The sequence below is a fragment of the Bufo gargarizans genome, chromosome 6 (assembly GCF_014858855.1).
Source record: "Bufo gargarizans isolate SCDJY-AF-19 chromosome 6, ASM1485885v1, whole genome shotgun sequence".
In the NCBI taxonomy this organism is placed as follows: domain Eukaryota; kingdom Metazoa; phylum Chordata; class Amphibia; order Anura; family Bufonidae; genus Bufo; species Bufo gargarizans.
Genome location: NC_058085.1, coordinates 316,291,634 through 316,311,427, shown reverse-complemented (window position 1 = coordinate 316,311,427; position 19,794 = coordinate 316,291,634). Strand labels below are relative to the sequence as shown.

Genomic DNA, 19,794 nt, shown 5'->3' with positions numbered 1-19,794 from the left:
TAGTAAAGAGATCACAGAGAGGCACGGAGCATTAACAGTCATGTTACTGCCCCGTGCCTCTGCAGTCTGCAGCGGGTCTTGGCACTCTGTCACGGAGCGGATGCCACGCAAGGCATCCGCTCGTGTGAAGCGGCCCTAAAGGGTGGGACATTGTATATTTAAGTAGTGATGTCTGTCCTATTGTCTCCCCGTGTGTATTGGTGATTTTCCCTTTGTCCTGAGAGATAATTGAATTACACCTCGGTTGTCTCCAGAACAAAAGACATTGTGCATGCTCCTGCCTGTAGTAATTATGTTAACCATTGTGTGCCATAATTATATCACAGGCAGAGGGGAGGATTCTATGTGGGTTGTACCTTTTGTGTTATTGGTTAATGTATATTTGTTGTGGGTGTCTCCCTTGCATGGGAGCAGGGCATAAAAGAAAGTGTAGTTCTGAATGCCTGTGTTGCTTCCAGTAAAGGCTTGTTCCAGCATTCAGGTTTGGCTCATGTATGGTCTTATTTGGCGATACTAGCGATTTTATTGCTCTGTGGATTATTTGGCTGTGCTATTTCAAGGGAAGAAGGGAATACTAGGCGGTGACATGGATGATACCGTCACACCCAGGTTAAGTACATTTGAGTTAAGTACAACTCGTACTTGCGTACACTGCCTCATGGGACCGAAAGTGTACCCCCCCCCCCCCCCCCCCCCCCATCAAGCTCTCTGCAAGCCGTTTAGAGACATCCAGAACTCCCCTGCCCGTTCTCTGCAGCTGGGAGTTGAAAACCACATAAGAGGCTGATACACGTGGGGCTAACAGTGTCTGTCCCACCACCCACCATCTCCAGACAGTGATCAGTGACCCTCTGTCTGTGTTTCCAGGGCAGCGAGTGGCTGTCAGGCTGCTCTGTGCAGCAGCACCCGAGCCGAGCCTCCGTCTGTGTTTGCAAGAGGTAGGGAAGGGGCAGCGTGTGCTGTGTAAAGCAGAGCAGAGCTTACTTAACACCTTCTATCACGGGCCTGTTTTCACCTTTCTGCCCAGGCCATTTTTTGCAAATCTGAAGTGTCACTCTATACATTATGTGGTGATAACTTTAAAACGCTTTTACTTATACAGGCCATTCTGAGATTGTTTTCTCGTCACATATTGTACTTCATAACAGTGGTAAAAATAAGTAAAAAAAAAAAAAAAAGTATTCATGAAAAAATACAAAATTTACTAAAAATTTTGAGGGGCATACGCCTTTTTTTCAGTTTTTTTATTATAAAATTAGGGGAAAGGGGCGTGTGTTTTTTTTTTTTTTTTTTTTTTTTTTTTTACTTTATTTATGACATTCACTTTTGGGGGTCTGATCCCCTCGGCAATGCATTACAATACATCTGTATTGTAATGTGCAAAAAGAGAAAATTTTAGCAGCTCTCACCTCTAAACACCTGCGTGAAGCACGGAAGGAAAGTGACTTGAACCTAGCCACACTTGATAAGTCCAAAAAACAAAGGGGTTGATTCCAGCTTTTGACGTATAAAAGGTATTCTTTATTCGGCTTGTAGTATTAAGATCCAACAAATGTCACATGGAGAGACACAGATTGTGACGCGTTTCGGGCTATAGTATTGAGCCCTTCATCAAGACAATACAAAGTGTACTAAAAACAAAAGCTTTATATACAACACAAATGGGTTCCTCCTCCTTCTCTAATTGGATGAAGGTTGTGTCCCAGACCCAGGTGTTCCCAGATTGGGAAAACCCTTCCAGGAACACGTGGGTGGGGACGCAGCAATTCAAAAAATTAAACATTCAGAAACATACTGGTGCACTACATATACTGCAAGGTTAAATCATGCTTTCTGTTCAAACCCTTCGGTATACATGTATCCAAAATGAACATCCAATATGTTTCCCTACTTAGAAGCTTTTGTTTGCGATCACCTCCTCTGACAGGTGCGGAGACAACCTCCACCCCCTGTACAGAAAACGCAGAGACATCGCCCTTGTGAACAGTGGCAAAATGTCTTGTTGCCGCTGAGACATTGCGAGACATATAATGAGGGACATCACTTAAGTGCTTTCTTATGCGTACCTTTAAATCATTCGTGGTACACCCCACATATTGTAGATTACATATACTGCATGTTATAACATATACTACATGATCTGTATTACAATTAATATATTGTTTTAGCATATATTTTTTATTATTAGCCATAGATGTAACCTCTTTTGAGATATGCATATGTTGACAGCAGATGCATTTTTTGCTGCCGCATTTATAATTCCCGTTGGTTCTGGGCCAGGTGCTTATTCTAGGAAAATTTTCCCTGAATAGGCTTGGGCAGATTTTTTGGCCCACTGTATGGGCTCTTTTTGCTACACACCTTATCCCTGTGGATGCTATATTTCTCCATTCCTCGTTGAAATTCAGAACATGGAGATGTTTGCGTATGATTTTGCAGATTTTGAAATAATCTCTACTATAATTTGTGGTAAAAGTGATGGGTTCTTCCTTATTGGTGATGTTTTCTTTTTTTATTCTTTTTTATTTTTATATTTCGTTCCATTTTTTCCCTCGTTCTCATTTTTGTCTTCTTTGTCTTTGTTCTTATTTTTATTGATATTTCTTTTAGGAAAAATAAGGGTTTCTCTATTTTTTGATCTAGCAAAATGAATGCCTCTGTTTATACTGGTTTGGGTGTAGCCTCTCATTCTCAGTCTGGCTGCAATATTTTGAGCCTCTCTTTCAAAAAGTTCCTGGGTAGAGCAATTCTTTTTAGCCCTTACCATTTCTCCCTTGGGGATATTTTTTAGGACGTGTGGTGGATGGCAGGAGGAGGCAGAGAGAATAGTATTGCCCGCTGTAGGCTTTCTGTGGGTATATGTAACCACCCTGTTGGTGTCATTATCCCCTTCCAGACACAGATCCAGAAAAACAATTTTCTCTGGATCGCTGGAAAAAGTGAGTTTTATTGATGTAGTACAGTTATTTATATACTCTACACATTTGGCTATTCTCTCTTCGTCCCCCTGCCATACCCACAACATATCGTCGATATAACGGGCATACCATTTAATGTCCTCCCTACAAGGGTTGTTATCAGAGAAAAGGAACCTATTTTCCCACCATGCCATGTATATATTTGCGATTGACGGTGAGTATTTAGCTCCCATTGAACATAAAAAAATTATGTCTCATCAAAAAATCTATAACTGAACATAAAAAATCCTGCAGCTCTAGAGTATAGTTGCTGTAGTGTTCTAAGAACCATTTTAAAGCAACAATGGCAGATTGATGGGGTATGTTGGTATATAAAGAGGAGATGTCTGCTCTTACCCATATAAAATCTTTGTGCCAATCAAAAGAAAGAAAATTGCCCAGGACAGTACCAGTGTCTCTCAAATACCCCGGTATTAGTGGCACAAGTGGCTGTAATAGGGAATCTGCCCATTCCGATAAATTTTCGGAATAGGAGCCGATGCCTGCCACAATCGGACGTAGTGGGGGAGGGAAACCTGGTTTATGGATTTTGGGGAGCGCGTGAAATATGGGTGTAATTGCATGTTCCACATATATAAATTCAGTTTCTTTTTTGGACAAAATGCCCAGGGAGTGGCCCCTGTCCAAAATTGCACTTAGCATTTTCTGACAGGGGAGGAGAGGGCTGCAATCCAATGTGAGATAGGTACTGGAATCTTTTTAATAAGTCCAGAATCTGGTTTTTATATAGCTCACTATCAAGGATTACGACCGCTCCTCCCTTGTCAGCTCTCCGTATTACAACATCTTGCATATTTTGTAGCTCTATAAAGGCTTTGTGTTCATTTTTGGTAAGATTATTTTTAAACATATTTTTTCGTCTGAATCAGCTTTCAAAGCACATAGATCCCTTTGTATTGTCTTGATGAAGGGCTCAATACTATAGCCCGAAACCCGTCACAATCTGTGTCTCTCCATGTGACATTTGTTGGATCTTAATACTACAAGCCGAATAAAGAATACCTTTTATACGTCAAAAGCTGGAATCAACCCCTTTGTTTTTTGGACTTATCTGTATTGTAATGCATTGCCTGTTAGTGTATGACTCAGTGTCCTACACTAACAGGTTGCCTAGGAGACGCAGCCTGAGGCTGGATCTCCTCGGCACCCGTAGAAGGCAGTTCCCGATGCCGTGCAAGGCATTAGGCAGCCTCTGCGCGGCATTGGGCTGCCTTGTGTCGCATCGGGTCGCCGCCACAGCAGCGCGGGGACTCGATGCTCTCCCTCGCCCGACACAAACCTCTTCTATGTCGCGGACCGTGGCATAGAAGGGGTTAATCCGCCGGCATCTGCTTTTACAGCAATACCAGTGGATACAGCAGGGGCCCGGCTACCACGAACTGCCGGGGCCCTGCAGTGATCGCGCTCGCACCGCTCCGGTGCCCGCGCGATCACTATGACGTACTATTACGTCTAATTGCGGGAACTCGTGGGTAACAGTACGTCAAAGGTCGGGAAGGGGTTAAAGAGTAAAAAACATTCCAGAGCAGACAATCAGACTGCTTTAGGGACAAGTTTTATTAGCCTGAGCAACAGTTTCCTTATTCATTAAAGGAGATCATCACAGGGTTCTCTGACAACTGTACCCTGTTTTGAATGTTTAATTTGATATTTAAGCATTTACATGCAAAGAAAAAAATATATATATATATTAAGACAAACGTGTCCAAGTTGCATTTCCTATGTAGAACACCATGCAATTTAGTTTTAAGGAGTATGGAATGAGTTTAGAGCCACTTGAGATTTTACTGCTTTTTGTAACCTTATTAGAAAGATGTAATCTAATATCCTGTCCTTTGGCTAGTGGTTAGTGCTTTAAAAAAAAGTGCCCGATTTGACTTATGAACAAATTCGACTTATGAACAAACCTACAGTCCCTATCTTGTACGTAACCCGGGAACTGCATGTATACAGTGGATATAAAAAGTCTATACACCCCTGTTAAAATGTCAGGTTCCTGTGCTGTAAAAAAAATGAGACAAAGATAAATAATTTCAGAATTTTTTCCACCTTTAATGTGACCTATAAACTATACAACTGGGTGCCTTCTGAAATCAATCAGCAGGCACCCTGGTTCAATGCCAAGGGGGGTCCTGTGCCCCCCCTGTATCGGCGATCATTGGGGTTTGTGTTTGAGGGAGCCAATCGAGTCCCCGCGCTGCTGTCTCAGAAGGCAGCCCGATGCTGTGCAGAGGCTGCCCAATGCCTTGCACGGCTTTGGGAACTGCCTTCTACGGGAGCCGAGGAGCTCTAGCCTCAGGCTGGGTCTCCTAGGCAACCTGTTAGTGTATTACTTTGTGTAATACAGTAACAGCTAATGCATTACAATACAGATGCATTGCAGAGGGGATCAGACCCCCAAAAGTGAACATCAGAAAAAAAACACCCCTTTCCCCTTATTTTATAATAAAAAAAATTTCAAAAAAACCCACACATTAGGTATCGCCGTGTCCGTAATGACCGGCTCTATAAATATATCTCATTATCCACCCTGTCCGATAAATACCATTAAAAAAAAAACACCAACACCAAGTGATCAAAAAGTTGTATGCCCCCTAAAATAGTACTAATCTAACAGTCACCTCATCCCGCAAAAAAATGAGCCCCTATCTAAGCCAATCGCCCAAAAAATGAAAAAACTATGGCTCAGAATATGGAGACACTAAAACATGATATTTTTCTGTTTCAAAAATGAAATCATTGTGTAAAACTTACATAAATAAAAAAAAGTTGACATATTAGGTATTGCCGCATCCGTAATAACCTGCTCTATAAAAATATCATATGACCTAACCCCTCAGTTGAATGCCGTAAAAAAATAAATGGAAATATAGCCATTTTTGACACCTTACTTCACAAAAAGTGTAATGGCAAGCAATCAAAAAGTCATACGCACCCCAAAATAGTGCCAATCAAACCGTCATCTCATCCCGAAAAAAATTAGCTCCTACACAAGACAGTCGCCCCAAAAATAAAACTATGGTTTTCAGAATGTGGAGAATCATTTTTATTTTTTTAAATGCTTTATGTAAAACAAACAGATAAAAGTCATATTTGGTATTGTCGTGTCCGTGACAACCTGCTCTATGAAAATACCACATGATCTAACCTGTCAGATGAATGTTGTAAATAGCAAAAAATTTAAACTGTGCCAAACAGCCATTTCTTGTTACCTTGCCTCACAAAAAGTGTAATATAGAGCAACCAAAAATCATATGTACCCTAAAATAGTACCAACAAAACTGCCACCCTATCTCGTAGTTTCCAAAATAGGGTCACTTTTATGGAGTTTCTACTCTAGGGGTGCATCAGGGGGGCTTCAAATGTGACATATTGTCAAAAAACCAGTCCAGCAAAATCTGCATTCCAAAAACCGCCTGGCATTCCTTTCCTTCTGAGCCCTGCCGTGTGCCCATACAGCAGTTTACCACCACATATGGGGTGTTTCTGTAAATTACAGAATCGGGTCTATAAATATTGAGTTTTGTTTGGCTGTTAACCCTTGCTTTGGAACTGGAAAAAAAATTGATTCAAATGGAAAAGTGAAATTTTGAAATTTTATCTCCATTTTCCATTAATTCTTGTGGAACGCCTAAAGAGTTAGCAAAGTTTTTAAAATCCAGTTTTGAATAACTTGAGGGGTGTAGTTTGTAAAACGGGGTCATTTTTGGGTGGTTTCTATTATGTAAGCCTCACAAAGTGACTTCAGACCTGAACTGGTCCTGAAAAAGTGGGTTTTAGAAATTTTCGAGATTTGCTTCTAAACTTGTAAGCCTTGTAACGTCTCCAAATGATCCAAACATGAAGTAGACATATGGGGAATGTAAAGTAATAACAATTGGAGGTATTACTATGTATTATAGAAGTAGAGAAATAGAAATTTGCTAATATTTCAAAATTTTTGGTAAATTTGGGTATTTTTGTTTTATACATAAAAATGATTTATTTATTTTTTTACTCCATTTTACCTGTCATGAAGTAAAATATGTGACGAAAAAACAATCTCAGAATGGCCTGGATAAGTAAAAGCGTTTTTTAAAGTTATTCACACATGGTGACACTGGTCAGATTTGCAAAAATTGGCCTGGTCCTTAAGGGGTTAAACCTCTGCACTCCTGGTCTGTGTACAGTAACCCCTGCTAGTGTGTGTCTCTATGGCAGTCTGGGGGTTACTACAGAATCGTCAAATTAATTTGCCTGGTCTGTGTAGTAACCCCTGCATTATATATTTATTTATTATAGTGTGTGTGTGTGTATATATACTGTGACATTGTATGAGGCAGTAGACATGACACATAATGATGCTTCGCTCATTGCTTTTAGGTTTGTGAAAAAGGTTCAAGGCAAATGTTGATCGGTACAATGTTGCATGACGTCTTCCAGAAAGCAACAACTTGTGGTTTTGGGGAGGAAGTTTTGCAAAACCTCGCTGTCCAGGCTGTTTATGGACCCAAATATCTGAAAGAAATGTAAGTAGTGGATTAGATTCCTGTGTGATGAGTGACCCCATCTTAATAGGTAGGGAATGCTCATATAAGCAGTTCTGCAGATGTGTGGTACATTTATAGCACATGATCAGCAGATGGCCTCCCTTTGGCTGCATATACAGTTTAAACGTGTGAGAAAATGGAGTGACCCTTAAAGCAGCTAGTTTGATGTAAGCTGGTTCACACTTGCAACCGGAATACCCCTTTAAAGCTGAGCTCTGATTAGATGCTAAGGGCACAAAGGCCTTTTTTCTATTGGACAGTTTCCATGAATGAGGCCCAATGTAACCCTATTTAACTGGCATATAGGTACTTCAAAAATGGCTGATCAGTTAGGCTCCAACTGCTGGGACCCACATATCTGCCTCTTTTATGACACTGAACACACCCTACCAAGGCAGTGTTAAGCTTTATTCACATGTGTCCGTGCTCAAATTTGTGAAAAGGTGGTCAGTGATGTCCATGAAGGATCAGTGTTTGGTCCATGTGTCCCTTTTTTTGCTGTCCGTGTGTCATCCGTGTTTCACTGACACTGAACAACTGAAAAATTATTTTCAGTGCATCTCTTCCTAATGATCCTCGAAACACAGATGGCATCTGTGATTTTCATGGACCCATAGACTATAATGGGCATAAAGGATCCGTGAACACAGACAAAATAGATCAGGCTTCCTTGCTAAAAACACGGACCCACAGACTGTAGTAAAAATCTGATGTGGGAATACGCACATTAAAATGAATGGGTACATGTGCCGTCCGTGGAGAACACGTACAGCACATGTCCGTGGAATACTGATGTGTGAATGAGGCTTTACAGTTCCTAATGCAGTATTTGGTTGGGAATGGCAGTTTGTCTAACTGGTGGTGGAGATCTCGATAATGCGTCGTGTGGAACACATTGTGGGGGGATCAATAGTTTGTACATTACAGGTGAAACTCAAAGTTAGAATATCGTGCTAAATTCATTTATTTCAGTAATGCAACTTAAAAGGTGAAACTAACACATGAGACTCATTACAGGCAAAGCGAGATATTTCAAGCCTTTATTTGGTATAATTCGGATGATTATGGCTTACAGCTTATGAAACCCCAAAGTCACAATCTCAGGTCCCCTTTGCTCAGGGGGTATGGATTAAAGAGGACCTTTCACCGAATATGACAATGTGAACTAAGTATACAGACATGGAGAGCGGCGCCCGGGGATCTCACTGCACTTACTATTATCCCTGGGCGCCGCTCCGTTCTCCTGCTATTCCCTCCGGTATCTCCGGCCACTAAGTTATAGTAGGCGGAGATTTCAGTCACAAAGTTATGGTAGGCGGAGCCTGCCCTTGTTCTGCTGTAGCGCTGGCCAATCGCATTGCAGAGCTCACAGCCTGGGAGAAAATAACCTCCCAGGCTGTGAGCTCTGCGCTGCGATTGGCCAGCGCTACAGCAGAACAAGGGCAGACTCCGCCTACCATAACTTTGTGACCGAAGATACCGGAGGGCATAGCAGGAGAACGGAGCGGCACCCAGGGATAATAGTGCAGTGAGATCCCCGGGCGCCGCTCTACGTGTCTGTATACTTATTTCACAATGTCAGGATCGGTGAAAGGTCCTCTTTAATTAGCTGACTAGAGTGTGACTCTTTGAGCCTAGAATATTGAACCTTTTTCACAATGTTCTAATTTTAAGTTGCATTACTGAAATAAATGGACTTTTGCACAATTATTCTAATTTTTCGAGTTTCACCTGTATATGTAGTGTGTTTTTTTTTTTTTCTGTATAATGAATTTTTTATAGTCTTATGTGCACCTTTTCTTTTTTGTAATCTGCTAAAGCATGTCAAAGTATGGATATATAGGAAGAAGAAGAAAAAAAAATCTCAATGCTGTAGGTGAATATTTAGGATGTACCACATTTGGGGAGATTTATCAAAACTGGTGTAAAGGAAAATTGGCTCAGTTGCCCATAGCAACCAATCAGACTCCACCTTTCATTTTTCAGAGCTCCTTTGGTGGAATCTGATTAGTTGCTATGGGCAACTGAGCCAATTTTCCTTTACACCAGTTTTGATAAATCTCCTGAACTTTGCAGCAAATTTGTTCCTGGAAAATTTCTATTTATTTTTTTATTTTTTTTTATGCATGTTTTTCTTTTTCACCAGGTACCAATTAAACTTAAATCAAGCTGACGTTTTCCAAGAAATTGAGGAATATCTTCCATCATTTCAAAGATGGACAAATGACTATATGACACCTGTGTCACAAACGAAGAGGACACTTGGCAAGTAAGCCCACCAGAAATATTTTCACAAGCCGTTTTTAAGCTTCGTTCACACTTGCATAATGGCTTCAGCTTTTAATGTAATCCAAGATGCTATTTTAAAATTGTCACACAGTGAATCCAAACAACGGTCACGAGACACCATTGACTTTTTAACAAATCTCTTTTTATTGGAGTTTTGTGACAATAATAAATGAGCTTGCACTTACAGTATACAGACGGTCCAGATATGAACATGAGACAAGTGACAATGTATTGACATAAAGCAAAAATCCATTTCCATGCAAGGAATGGGCAAAGTAAACAATGACTTCAGAGGCTATATGCCTGACAACACAGGAGGCATGGAGTACATGCCATCTCTGACAATACACATAGCAAACATGCTGGAGATCTGAATAACCAGGCCTTATAAGAGCAAGAAATAATGATTAGAAGAAAGAAGGGTTGCTACAGTGGCGCTCAGTGGATGCTATATGTAGAAGCAGCGGTATCGCGGCAGAACCACAAAAATCTGCCGCAAAGGGGAGACAATGTAATATATTATAATACTGCGCTTAAGGACATATAGTGATGAATGTTGGTGTACAGGTATTGCAAATATATGGTGACTGGCACACGAAGGTATATCAATATACAGGTGCTTAGCTAGTTTTAAACAGTGTACCTGAAATGAAGGCTTCTGTTTGTGTGCTTTTGTCCGTGTCCCCGTACTTGATGTACAGATATTTTCTTCTTTGCTTTTGTTTCTGTACTCGGTTATTGCTGATGCTGGTAATCAGGAACAGTCCAGATGTACTGTGGTTTGGCGTGCTGCCTCGTGCCCCGGCCGGTGGCACGCTGCTGCCGCAAGTGGAGGTGTGTGCAGAGGAGTGGTTAGCGATCACTTGGAGCTTGTGAGTGACGTCACTTACAGCGGTCATACAATGACCACCAGTACCAGGTATCTTTCTCCAACGCGTTTCGAACAGACGCTGTTCTTCCTCAGGGAGTGTTACCTGGCTGCTCACGCTCCCTTTTTATAGGCGCTTCTCCAGAACTTTAACCCCTTCCCTGCCAATCCTGCATGAAGTCATCACCAGTCATTTATTCAAAATAGGGCTGCAGCTAACGATTATTTGAATAATCGATTAGTTGCCGATTTAATTTCTACGATTAATCGGCAAAAACGACAAAATTACAAAACAGAGGTTTATATGATTTTACTTGAAAAAATATGTTCAAAGGCCATATTAAAACAAATTGTGGACGACACTATTATTGGGGATCTGTGGACGACACTATTATGGGGGATCTGTGGACGGCGCAGTTATGGAGAGAGGGATCTGTGGATGGCGTAGTTATGGAGAGGGGGATCTGTGGGTGGCGCAGTTATGGAGAGGGGGATCTGTGGGTGGCGCAGTTATGGAGAGGGGGATCTGTGGGTGGCGCAGTTATGGAGAGGGGGATCTGTGGGTGGCGCAGTTATGGAGAGGGGGATCTGTGGGTGGCGCAGTTATGGAGAGGGGGATCTGTGGGTGGCGCAGTTATGGAGAGGGGGATCTGTGGGCGGCGCAGTTATGGAGAGGGGGATCTGTGGGCGGCGCAGTTATGGAGAGGGGGATCTGTGGGCGGCGCAGTTATGGAGAGGGGGATCTGTGGGCGGCGCAGTTATGGAGAGGGGGATCTGTGGGCGGCGCAGTTATGGAGAGGGGGATCTGTGGGCGGCGCAGTTATGGAGAGGGGGATATGTGCACTGTTATGGGCATAACAGTGCACAGATCCCTTTCCTCATAACAGTGCACAGATCCCCCTTCCCATAGCAGTGCCATACACAGACCCCCCCTCCCCATAGCAGTGCCATAGACAGATCCTCCCCCCCTCCCCATAACAGCCCCGGCCCCGATGCTTATAAGTTGGACTAATCACGTCTGCATCTTTATTTTACCTTTTTACAATGACGCTCCTGTAACAGCCAGGCAGAGCGGACGGCGGCGTAACGTCACTCACTCACGTGACGCACCTGCTCCGCCCACCTCATGAATGAAGGAGGCGGAGCAGGCGTGTCACGTGAGTGAGTGACGTTACGCCGCCGTCCGCTCTGCCTGGCTGTTACAGGAGCGTCATTGTAAAAAGGTAAAATAAAGATGCAGGGACCGCCCGCCCGCCCGCATAGCAACGAATCGGCGATTATTCGATAACTGGATTCGTCGACAACGAATCCAGTTATCGAATATAATCGATTACATCGATTAATCGTTGCAGCCCTAATTCAAAAGCAAACAGTTCTATCTCCGCATTTAAACCATTGGGTATTAGGGTGTCCATGTTGAATATCCATTTTTATTCTCTTTTGGACATTTCCTTAATGTAGTCCCCTCCCCTCTTATTTGGTTGTATTGTTTCAACCCCACAGAAATGGGACCCAGCAAAATTGCCCCCATGCTTTACACTGTAGTGGCGCGATAATGGATGGCCTTCATATTTTCTATTTATGTTGTATATATGTTCACCTATTCTTTTCTTTAGGGTTCTCTTGGTGCGGCCCACGTAAATCTTGTTGCAGGGGCATGTTAAAGTGTAGATGACTCCTTTACTGTTACAAGTGATGAAATGTTTTATAGTTTGTTTATAGGTTCCCTCCGTATTACTTATTTGTGTTATTGTTTTCGTGTTTTTGGATATTTTGCATCCTCTGCACATTTTACACGGATGGAAACCGCCTTTTTTTCCTCTATATTTATTCCTGTACATCTACCTGTGGATGCAATTATATTGCCCACATTTTGTGCCCTTTGGAAAACAAATTTCGGGTCTTTGGGGATAATTTCTCCTATTATTTTATCCTCCTTGAGGATGTCCCAGTGTTTTTTTACACTGGTACCTGGTTACTGTATGGTGTGATAATGGGCGGTATTTTCGCATTAATTTCAGTCTCTGGAGTTTTCATATTGTTCTTATTTGCTGTTAGTAAGGTCTGCCTATTTAGTTGGTTTATTTCAGATTTTTGTGCTACCAATTTTATTGTATCATATCCCTTGTGTTCCAATTTCTTCTGTAGAATTTCTGCCTCCCTCTCATATTCCCCTATTTCTGTACAGTTTCTTCTTAATCTCATAAATTGACTACGCAGGATATTTTCCAACCATTTGGGAAGGTGGCAACTGTTCATGGAAATAAAGCTGTTTCCATCTGTTGGTTTACTGTAGGTTCTGGTGAGTAGTTTTTCCCCTTCTAAATAAATCTAAAAAGTTGATCTCTTTTCTGCTGTAAGTTGAACTAAATTCTAAATAAAAATCATTTTTATTAATATAATTTAAAAATTCCAGCAGTTGCCACCTTCCCAAATGGTTGGAAAATATCCCGCGTAGTCAATTTATGAGACTAATAGGTTTGCTACAGAGCCATGTAAGCACTGTATATGGCCATATGGAGGTGACAGACTCCCTTTAATGGCCTTGGTAGTCATATCTCTAATTCTTCTCATCTGGGGAGGAGAGATAGAAATCCCTAAAGCTTCTGAATTGTCAGTTATTCTTGAAATTAGACGCCTTCCCAAATGCCTCAAAAATATTCATATGTGGCATGGCTTCTTCTGGGTTCGAGATAAACATCAAAAAATCATCGGCAAACGCTGCCATTTTGTGTTCAGTTTTTTTTTTATTCTCAAGCCTCTAATATCAGGGGTCTGTCTAAATTTAAGCAGCAGCGTTTCCATGGCCAAAATGAAGAGTGAAGGAGAAAGCGGGCAACCCTGTCTGGTACCATTTCCAATGCCAAAGGAGTCCAACAGTGTGTTGTTCACCAATATACAGTACAGACTAAAAGTTTGCACACACCTTCTCATTCAAAGAGTTTTCTTTATTTTCATGACTATGAAAATTGTAGATTCACACTGAAGGCATCAAAACTATGAATTAACACATGTGGCATTATATACATAACAAAAAAGTGTGAAACAACTGAAAATTTGTCATATTCTAGGTTCTTCAAAGTAGCTACCTTTTTGCTTTGATTACTGCTTTGCACACTCTTGGCATTCTCTTGATGAGCTTCAAGAGGTAGTCACCTGAAATGGTTTTCACTTCACAGGTGTGCCCTGTCAGGTTTTATAAGGCTACTTTCACACTTGCGTTAGGAGCGGATCCGTCTGGTGTCTGCACAGACGGATCCTCTCCTATAATGCAAACGCTTGCATCCGTTCAGAACGGATCTGTTTGCATAACTGTTTATTTCAGATCTGATTTTTCACTTCGGAAAACTCAGATCCGACAGTATATTCTAAACACAGAAGCGTTAAGTTAGAATATACTGGGGACGCTTTAAGTTAGAATATACTGAGAACTGGCAGACCCCCCCCTCCCGTATTCAACTTATTGGTGGCCAGTGCGGCCCCCCCCCCCCCCTCCCTCCCCAGTATTAATTGTAACCAGTGCGGCCCCCCTCCCTCTATATTCATCGGTGGCCAGTGCGGATTCCCAGTATTAAATATGACCAGTGCGGCCCCCCTCCCTCTATATTCATTGGTGGCCGGCCAGTGCGGATTCCAAGTATTGTGACCAGTGCGGCCTCTCTTCCCCCCCCCCCCCCCCAATTAAAATGGTGGCAGCGGAGAGTACCGATCGAATTCCCAGTTTAAATCGCTGGGGCTCCGATCGGTTACCATGGCAGCCAAGACGCTATTGCAGTCTTGGCTGCCATGGTTACTTGGCAATAAATACAAGCATTATACTTACCTGAAGAGCTGCGATGTCTGTGTCCGGCCGGGAGCTCCTCCTACTGGTAAGTGAAAGGTCTGTGCGGCGCATTGCCTATAGCACAGACCTGTCACTTACCAGTAGGAGGAGCGCCCGGCCGGTCGGACATCGCAGCTCTTCAGGTAAGTATAATGCTTGTATTTATTGCTAAGTAACCATGGCAGCCAAGACTGCGATAGCGTCTTGGCTGCCATGGTAACCGATCGGAGCCCCAGCGATTTAAACTGGGACTCCGATCGGTACTCTCCGCTGCCACCAATGATGTGTGTGTGGGGGGGGAGAGGCCGCACTGGTCACAATACTTGGAATCCGCACTGGCCGGCCACCAATGAATATAGAGGGAGGGGGGCCGCACTGGTCATATTTAATACTAGGGAGGGGGAGGCCGCACTGGTCATATTTAATACTGGGAATCCGCACTGGCCACCGATGAATATAGAGGGAGGGGGGCCGCACTGGCCACCAATAAGTTAATTACAGGAGGAGGGGGGTCTGCCCCCTGCTGCCAGGCAGCAGGGGGCAGTCATGTACACAGTTCTCAGTATATTCTAACATGAAACGTCCCCATCACCATGGGAACGCCTCTGTGTTAGAATATACTGTCTGATCTGAGTTTTACGATGTAACTCAAATCCGATGGTATATTCTAACATAGAGGCGTTCCCATGGTGATGGGGACGCTTCAAGTTAAAATATACCATCGGATTGGAGAAAACTCCGATCTGATGGTATATTAATAGGGACTCCTGACTTTACATTGAAAGTCAATGGGGGACGGATCCGTTTGAAATTGCACCATATTGTGTCAACGTCAAACGGATCTGTCCCCATTGACTTGCATTGTAAGTCTGGACGGATCCGTTTGGCTCCGCACGGCCAGGCGGACGCGAAAACGCTGCAAGCTGCGTTCGGGTGTCCGTCTGCTGAGCGGAGCGGAGGCCAAACGGTGCCAAACTGATGCATTCTGAGCCAATCCGCATCCACTCAGAATGCGTTGGGGCTGTACAGATCCGTTCGGGGCCGCTTGTGAGAGCCTTCAAACGGAACTCACAAGTGGAGCCCCGAACGCTAGTGTGAAAGTAGCCTAAGTGGGATTTCTTGCCTTATAAATGGGGTTGGGACCATCAGTTGCGTTGAGGAGAAGTCAGGTGGATACACAGCTGATAGTCCCACTGAATAGACTGTTAGAATTTGTATTATGGCAAGAAAAAGGCAGCTAAGTAAAGAAAAACGAGTGGCCATCATTACTTTAGGAAATGAAGGTCAGTCAGTCTGAAAAATTGGGAAAACTTTGAAAGTGTCCCCAAGTGCAGTCGCAAAAACCATCAAGCGGTACAAAGAAACTGGCTCACATGCGGACCGCCCCAGGAAAGGAAGACCAAGAGTCGCCTCTGCTGTGGAGGATAAGTTCATCCGAGTCACCAGCCTTAGAAATCACAGGTTAACAGCAGCTCAGATTAGAGACCAGGTCAATGCCACACAGAGTTCTAGCAGCAGACACATCTCTAGAACAACTGTTAAGAGGAGACTGTGTGAATCAGGCCTTCATGGTAGAATATCTGCTAGGAAACCACTGCTAAGGACAGGCAACAAGCAGAAGAGACTTCTTTGCGCTAAAGAACACAAGGAATGGACATTAGACCAGTGGAAATCTGTGCTTTGGTCTGATGAGTCCAAATTTGAGATCTTTGGTTCCAACCACCGTGTCTTTGTGTGACGCAGAAAAGGTGAACGGATGGACTCTACATGCCTGGTTCCCACCGTGAAGCATGGAGGAGGAGGAGGTGTGATGGTGTGGGGGTGCTTTGCTGGTCACACTGTTGGGGATTTATTCAAAATTCAAGGCATACTGAACCAGCATGGCTATCACAGCATCTTGCAGCGGCATGCTATTCCATCCGGTTTGCGTTTAGTTGGACCATCATTTATTTTTCAACAGGACAATGACCCCAAACTGCTGTGTAAGGGCTATTTGACCATGAAGGAGAGTGAGGGCAAAAGGGCCAACAAGTGCTAAGCATCTCTGGGAACTCCTTCAAGACTGTTGGAAGACCATTTCAGGTGACTACCTCTTGAAGCTCATCAAGAGAATGCCAAGAGTGTGCAAAGCAGTAATCAAAGCAAAAGGTGGCTACTTTGAAGAACCTAGAATATGACATATTTTCAGTTGTTTCACACTTTTTTTTGTTATGTATATAATTCCACATGTTAATTCATAGTTTTGATGCCTTCAGTGTGAATCTACAATTTTCATAGTCATGAAAATAAAGAAAACTCTTTGAATGAGAAGGTGTGTCCAAACTTTTGGTCTGTACTGTATGTGCTGAGGGAGAGGAGTACATCGCAAATATTGCCTGTACAAATCTATCTGGGAACTCAAACGCTTCCAAGGTTTTCCACATAAACTTCCAGTTAACTCTATCGAATGCTTTTTCTGCATCTGTCCCCAGTAGAACTAGGGGCATTTTTGGGGCGTGAGCATGAGCAACCGCACATACGACTCTACTAACATTGTGTCTACCCTTCCCTGCCCAATGCAAATCCCACCTGCTCTTCACCAATCAGGTTAGGAAGCAAGGAGGCCATCCTATGGCTTAGCAGCTTGGCCCACCACTTCAAATCTGTGTTTAGGAGAGATATTGGTCTGTAGCTACCGCACAGCTCCTGATCTTTCCCTTCCTTATGGATGATGGTAATATGTGCTGCTTGTGTTTGGGCTGGGAGGGTGGAGCCCTGCAGCAGATCATTACAGAGTCTCACAAAGTACGGGGATAAGATATGTTTAAATTTCTTGTAGTAATAAATGGGATACCCATCTGGACCTGGGCTCTTACCCGTTGGTATAGACCAGTGCTTCTCCGTAAAGGGGGGCTCGTTTGACCTCGGCAAACACTGTCATATTGGATGTCCAGATCGGATTATCCGACTCACTCGCAAGCGGCGTCCCACACGGCGTCGGTTGCCTAGCAACTCTACGGCTGGAGAGAGGGAGCAGCGCAACGCGATCACTGGAGATTGTCCCAGCGCAGCCCCAGTAGCAGCCTGATGCGGAGGACCACGTGACCGCCAACGCACGTGACACATGCAGAGGACCGGTGGAGACATACAAGTATCAATACGCCGGTTCCTAGTGCCACTCACAGAGGCGAAAGAGCAGGACGCCGGCATGTCATCAAGGCAGAGTCGCAAAGATACATCCGCAGCATCACCAGGTGGGAAAACAAGAGCTGAAGCACAGAGAGAACATAAAGAGCAGGGGTCAAGGAGAGGAGGTAGGACAAACACAAAATCTGATAATAAAACTGAAAAGGGGAAAAGAAATAGTAACCAGGGGATGGAGGAGGAAAAAGTATACGAACTAGAAGGCAGTACCCTGGATCAAAAGGAGGAGGGGGAAGGTGCAAAAAGACGCTCTGCAGGTAAACTAAGCCCTGAAGGTAACCTAGATAAAAAAGGGCATAATAGCAGGAATGCAGGAGTGGAAGGGGTACAAAGCACACTGCAGGAGGATACCAATAATAAGCTGTACTAAACAATTTTATAGACAAATGATACTATTTACAGTCGCGCACAAAATGTTTTCTTCTTTCTAGGGGGGGCATGACAGAAAAAAATTGAGAAGCACTGGTATAGACCCAAGGATTTTATCAACCTCCTCAGTGGTAACGGCCTCATCAGTGCAGATCTATTTTCCTCTGATAAAGTGGGGATTGCGATGGATTCAAGGAAGGAGTCTATGTATCCGCTTAAGAGGCTCTGATCAGACTCTGCTGTCTGTTTCTCTTGTTCAAGGTTATATAGTGATGAATACAAACTACAAAACTCTCTAGCTGTGTCTGGAGTTGAAGTGAGTTTTTTCCACTCCTTATTTTTTAATAGCATGTATAAAAGTTTTACTCCTTTGTGCTCTTAAAAGATTAGTTGTTACATTAGATCCCTTATCTCTATGACAGAAATACTTAAATCGTAGCGATTGCAATATTTTGGCTTTTTTAATATTTAACAAATCTTTAACCTGATGGCGCAGCACCTTAAGCGTACATTGCACTTTGTCAGACTGTCTAGTTTTATGTAAGGTTTCCAGGGTAGGAATCTGTGTCAGGAGAGAGTTTAAGGCTGGGATCTTTGTTTCTTTACTCTGGAGCCTAAGCTGACCAGTTCACCTCTAATAACCGCCTTATGAGCCTCCCAAATCATGGGCATGGGGGTTTGAGGACTATCATTTACATTGAAATAGTTTTGGATCTTCTGCTCTATCTGGGTTTTATTAACCTCATCCTCAAGAAGCATGGTGTTGAGCTGCCACGTCCATACTTTTGGGGGTAGGTCTTTCAATTTCCACCTAACTTTGACCAGAGCATGGTCAGAGACAGTGGAATTTCCAATTTCTGCCTTTGTAACCGAGGTAAGTGAACTGTTAGACATAAAGATGTAGTCCAACCTCTGGTAGGTACCATGTACCTGCGAGAAAAACGTGTAGTCCCTCCCCTCCGGGTTGAGAATCCTCCAAACATCAGAAATTCGCAAGTTCGAGAGAGATAACTGGAGTCTACGTATCTGTCTCTTAGAGAGAGATGGGGTTTTTGAGGTGGAGTCTATGTTGTGGTCTAAAGCAAGATTAAAGTCACCCCCTAATATCAATAAGCCTTCCACAAACTCCCTGATAGTGTTTAACATCTGCATGAACCACGGGACCTGTTTAACATTCGGGGCATATACATTTGCCATAGTGATGGTACTGTTAAGGACTTTCCCCTTTAACAAATAAATACCTTCCAAGAGGGTCCTCCATATTAGCCGTTAGGGTAAATAATACATTTTTGCTTCTTCCAATAGACACCTCGTGCAGCTGAGGAATAGGTAGAATGGTACCAGACAGGGAAGCTTCTGCTGTTCATATTGGGAACATGTTGATGCCGAAAGTGAGTCTCCTGTAAAAAGAGTATGTCAGCGTATTCTCTTTTAAGGGTGTAATACACCTGGCTACTTTTCTGGGGTACATTCATCCCTTTAACATTAAGTGTGCAAACAGTTATTTCAGCCATATTACTTTTAAACACTCTATATCTATCACAACCACCTCAGTGATATCATCTTGCAGGTCGACATTCGACATATGGGGGGGAGGGGGACAGGGAAAAAAACTGTAATATAAACAGAAGAAGAAAAAGAGCCCTGAGGCTCCAACAGCGCACCTCTGCGCAATAGTGCAATGACTATCGAATAATATAGGACCAGGAGGGGGAACATCAGTGGTAGAGCCCGACAGGACCAGGGACTCCGCAC

The 19,794-nt window shown here is 43.2% G+C and overlaps 1 protein-coding gene across 1 annotated transcript in view; it reads left to right on the top strand.

Moving 5' to 3' along the window:
- DNA2 (DNA replication helicase/nuclease 2) overlaps window positions 1-19,794 on the top strand; it is a 105,204-nt gene that overhangs the window by 11,924 nt on the left and 73,486 nt on the right. Inside the window, exons 4-5 of the mRNA XM_044298652.1 lie at window positions 7,341-7,486; window positions 9,654-9,776. Coding sequence (XP_044154587.1) covers window positions 7,341-7,486; window positions 9,654-9,776 — 269 coding nt within the window. The remainder of the gene's footprint in view (window positions 1-7,340; window positions 7,487-9,653; window positions 9,777-19,794) is intronic.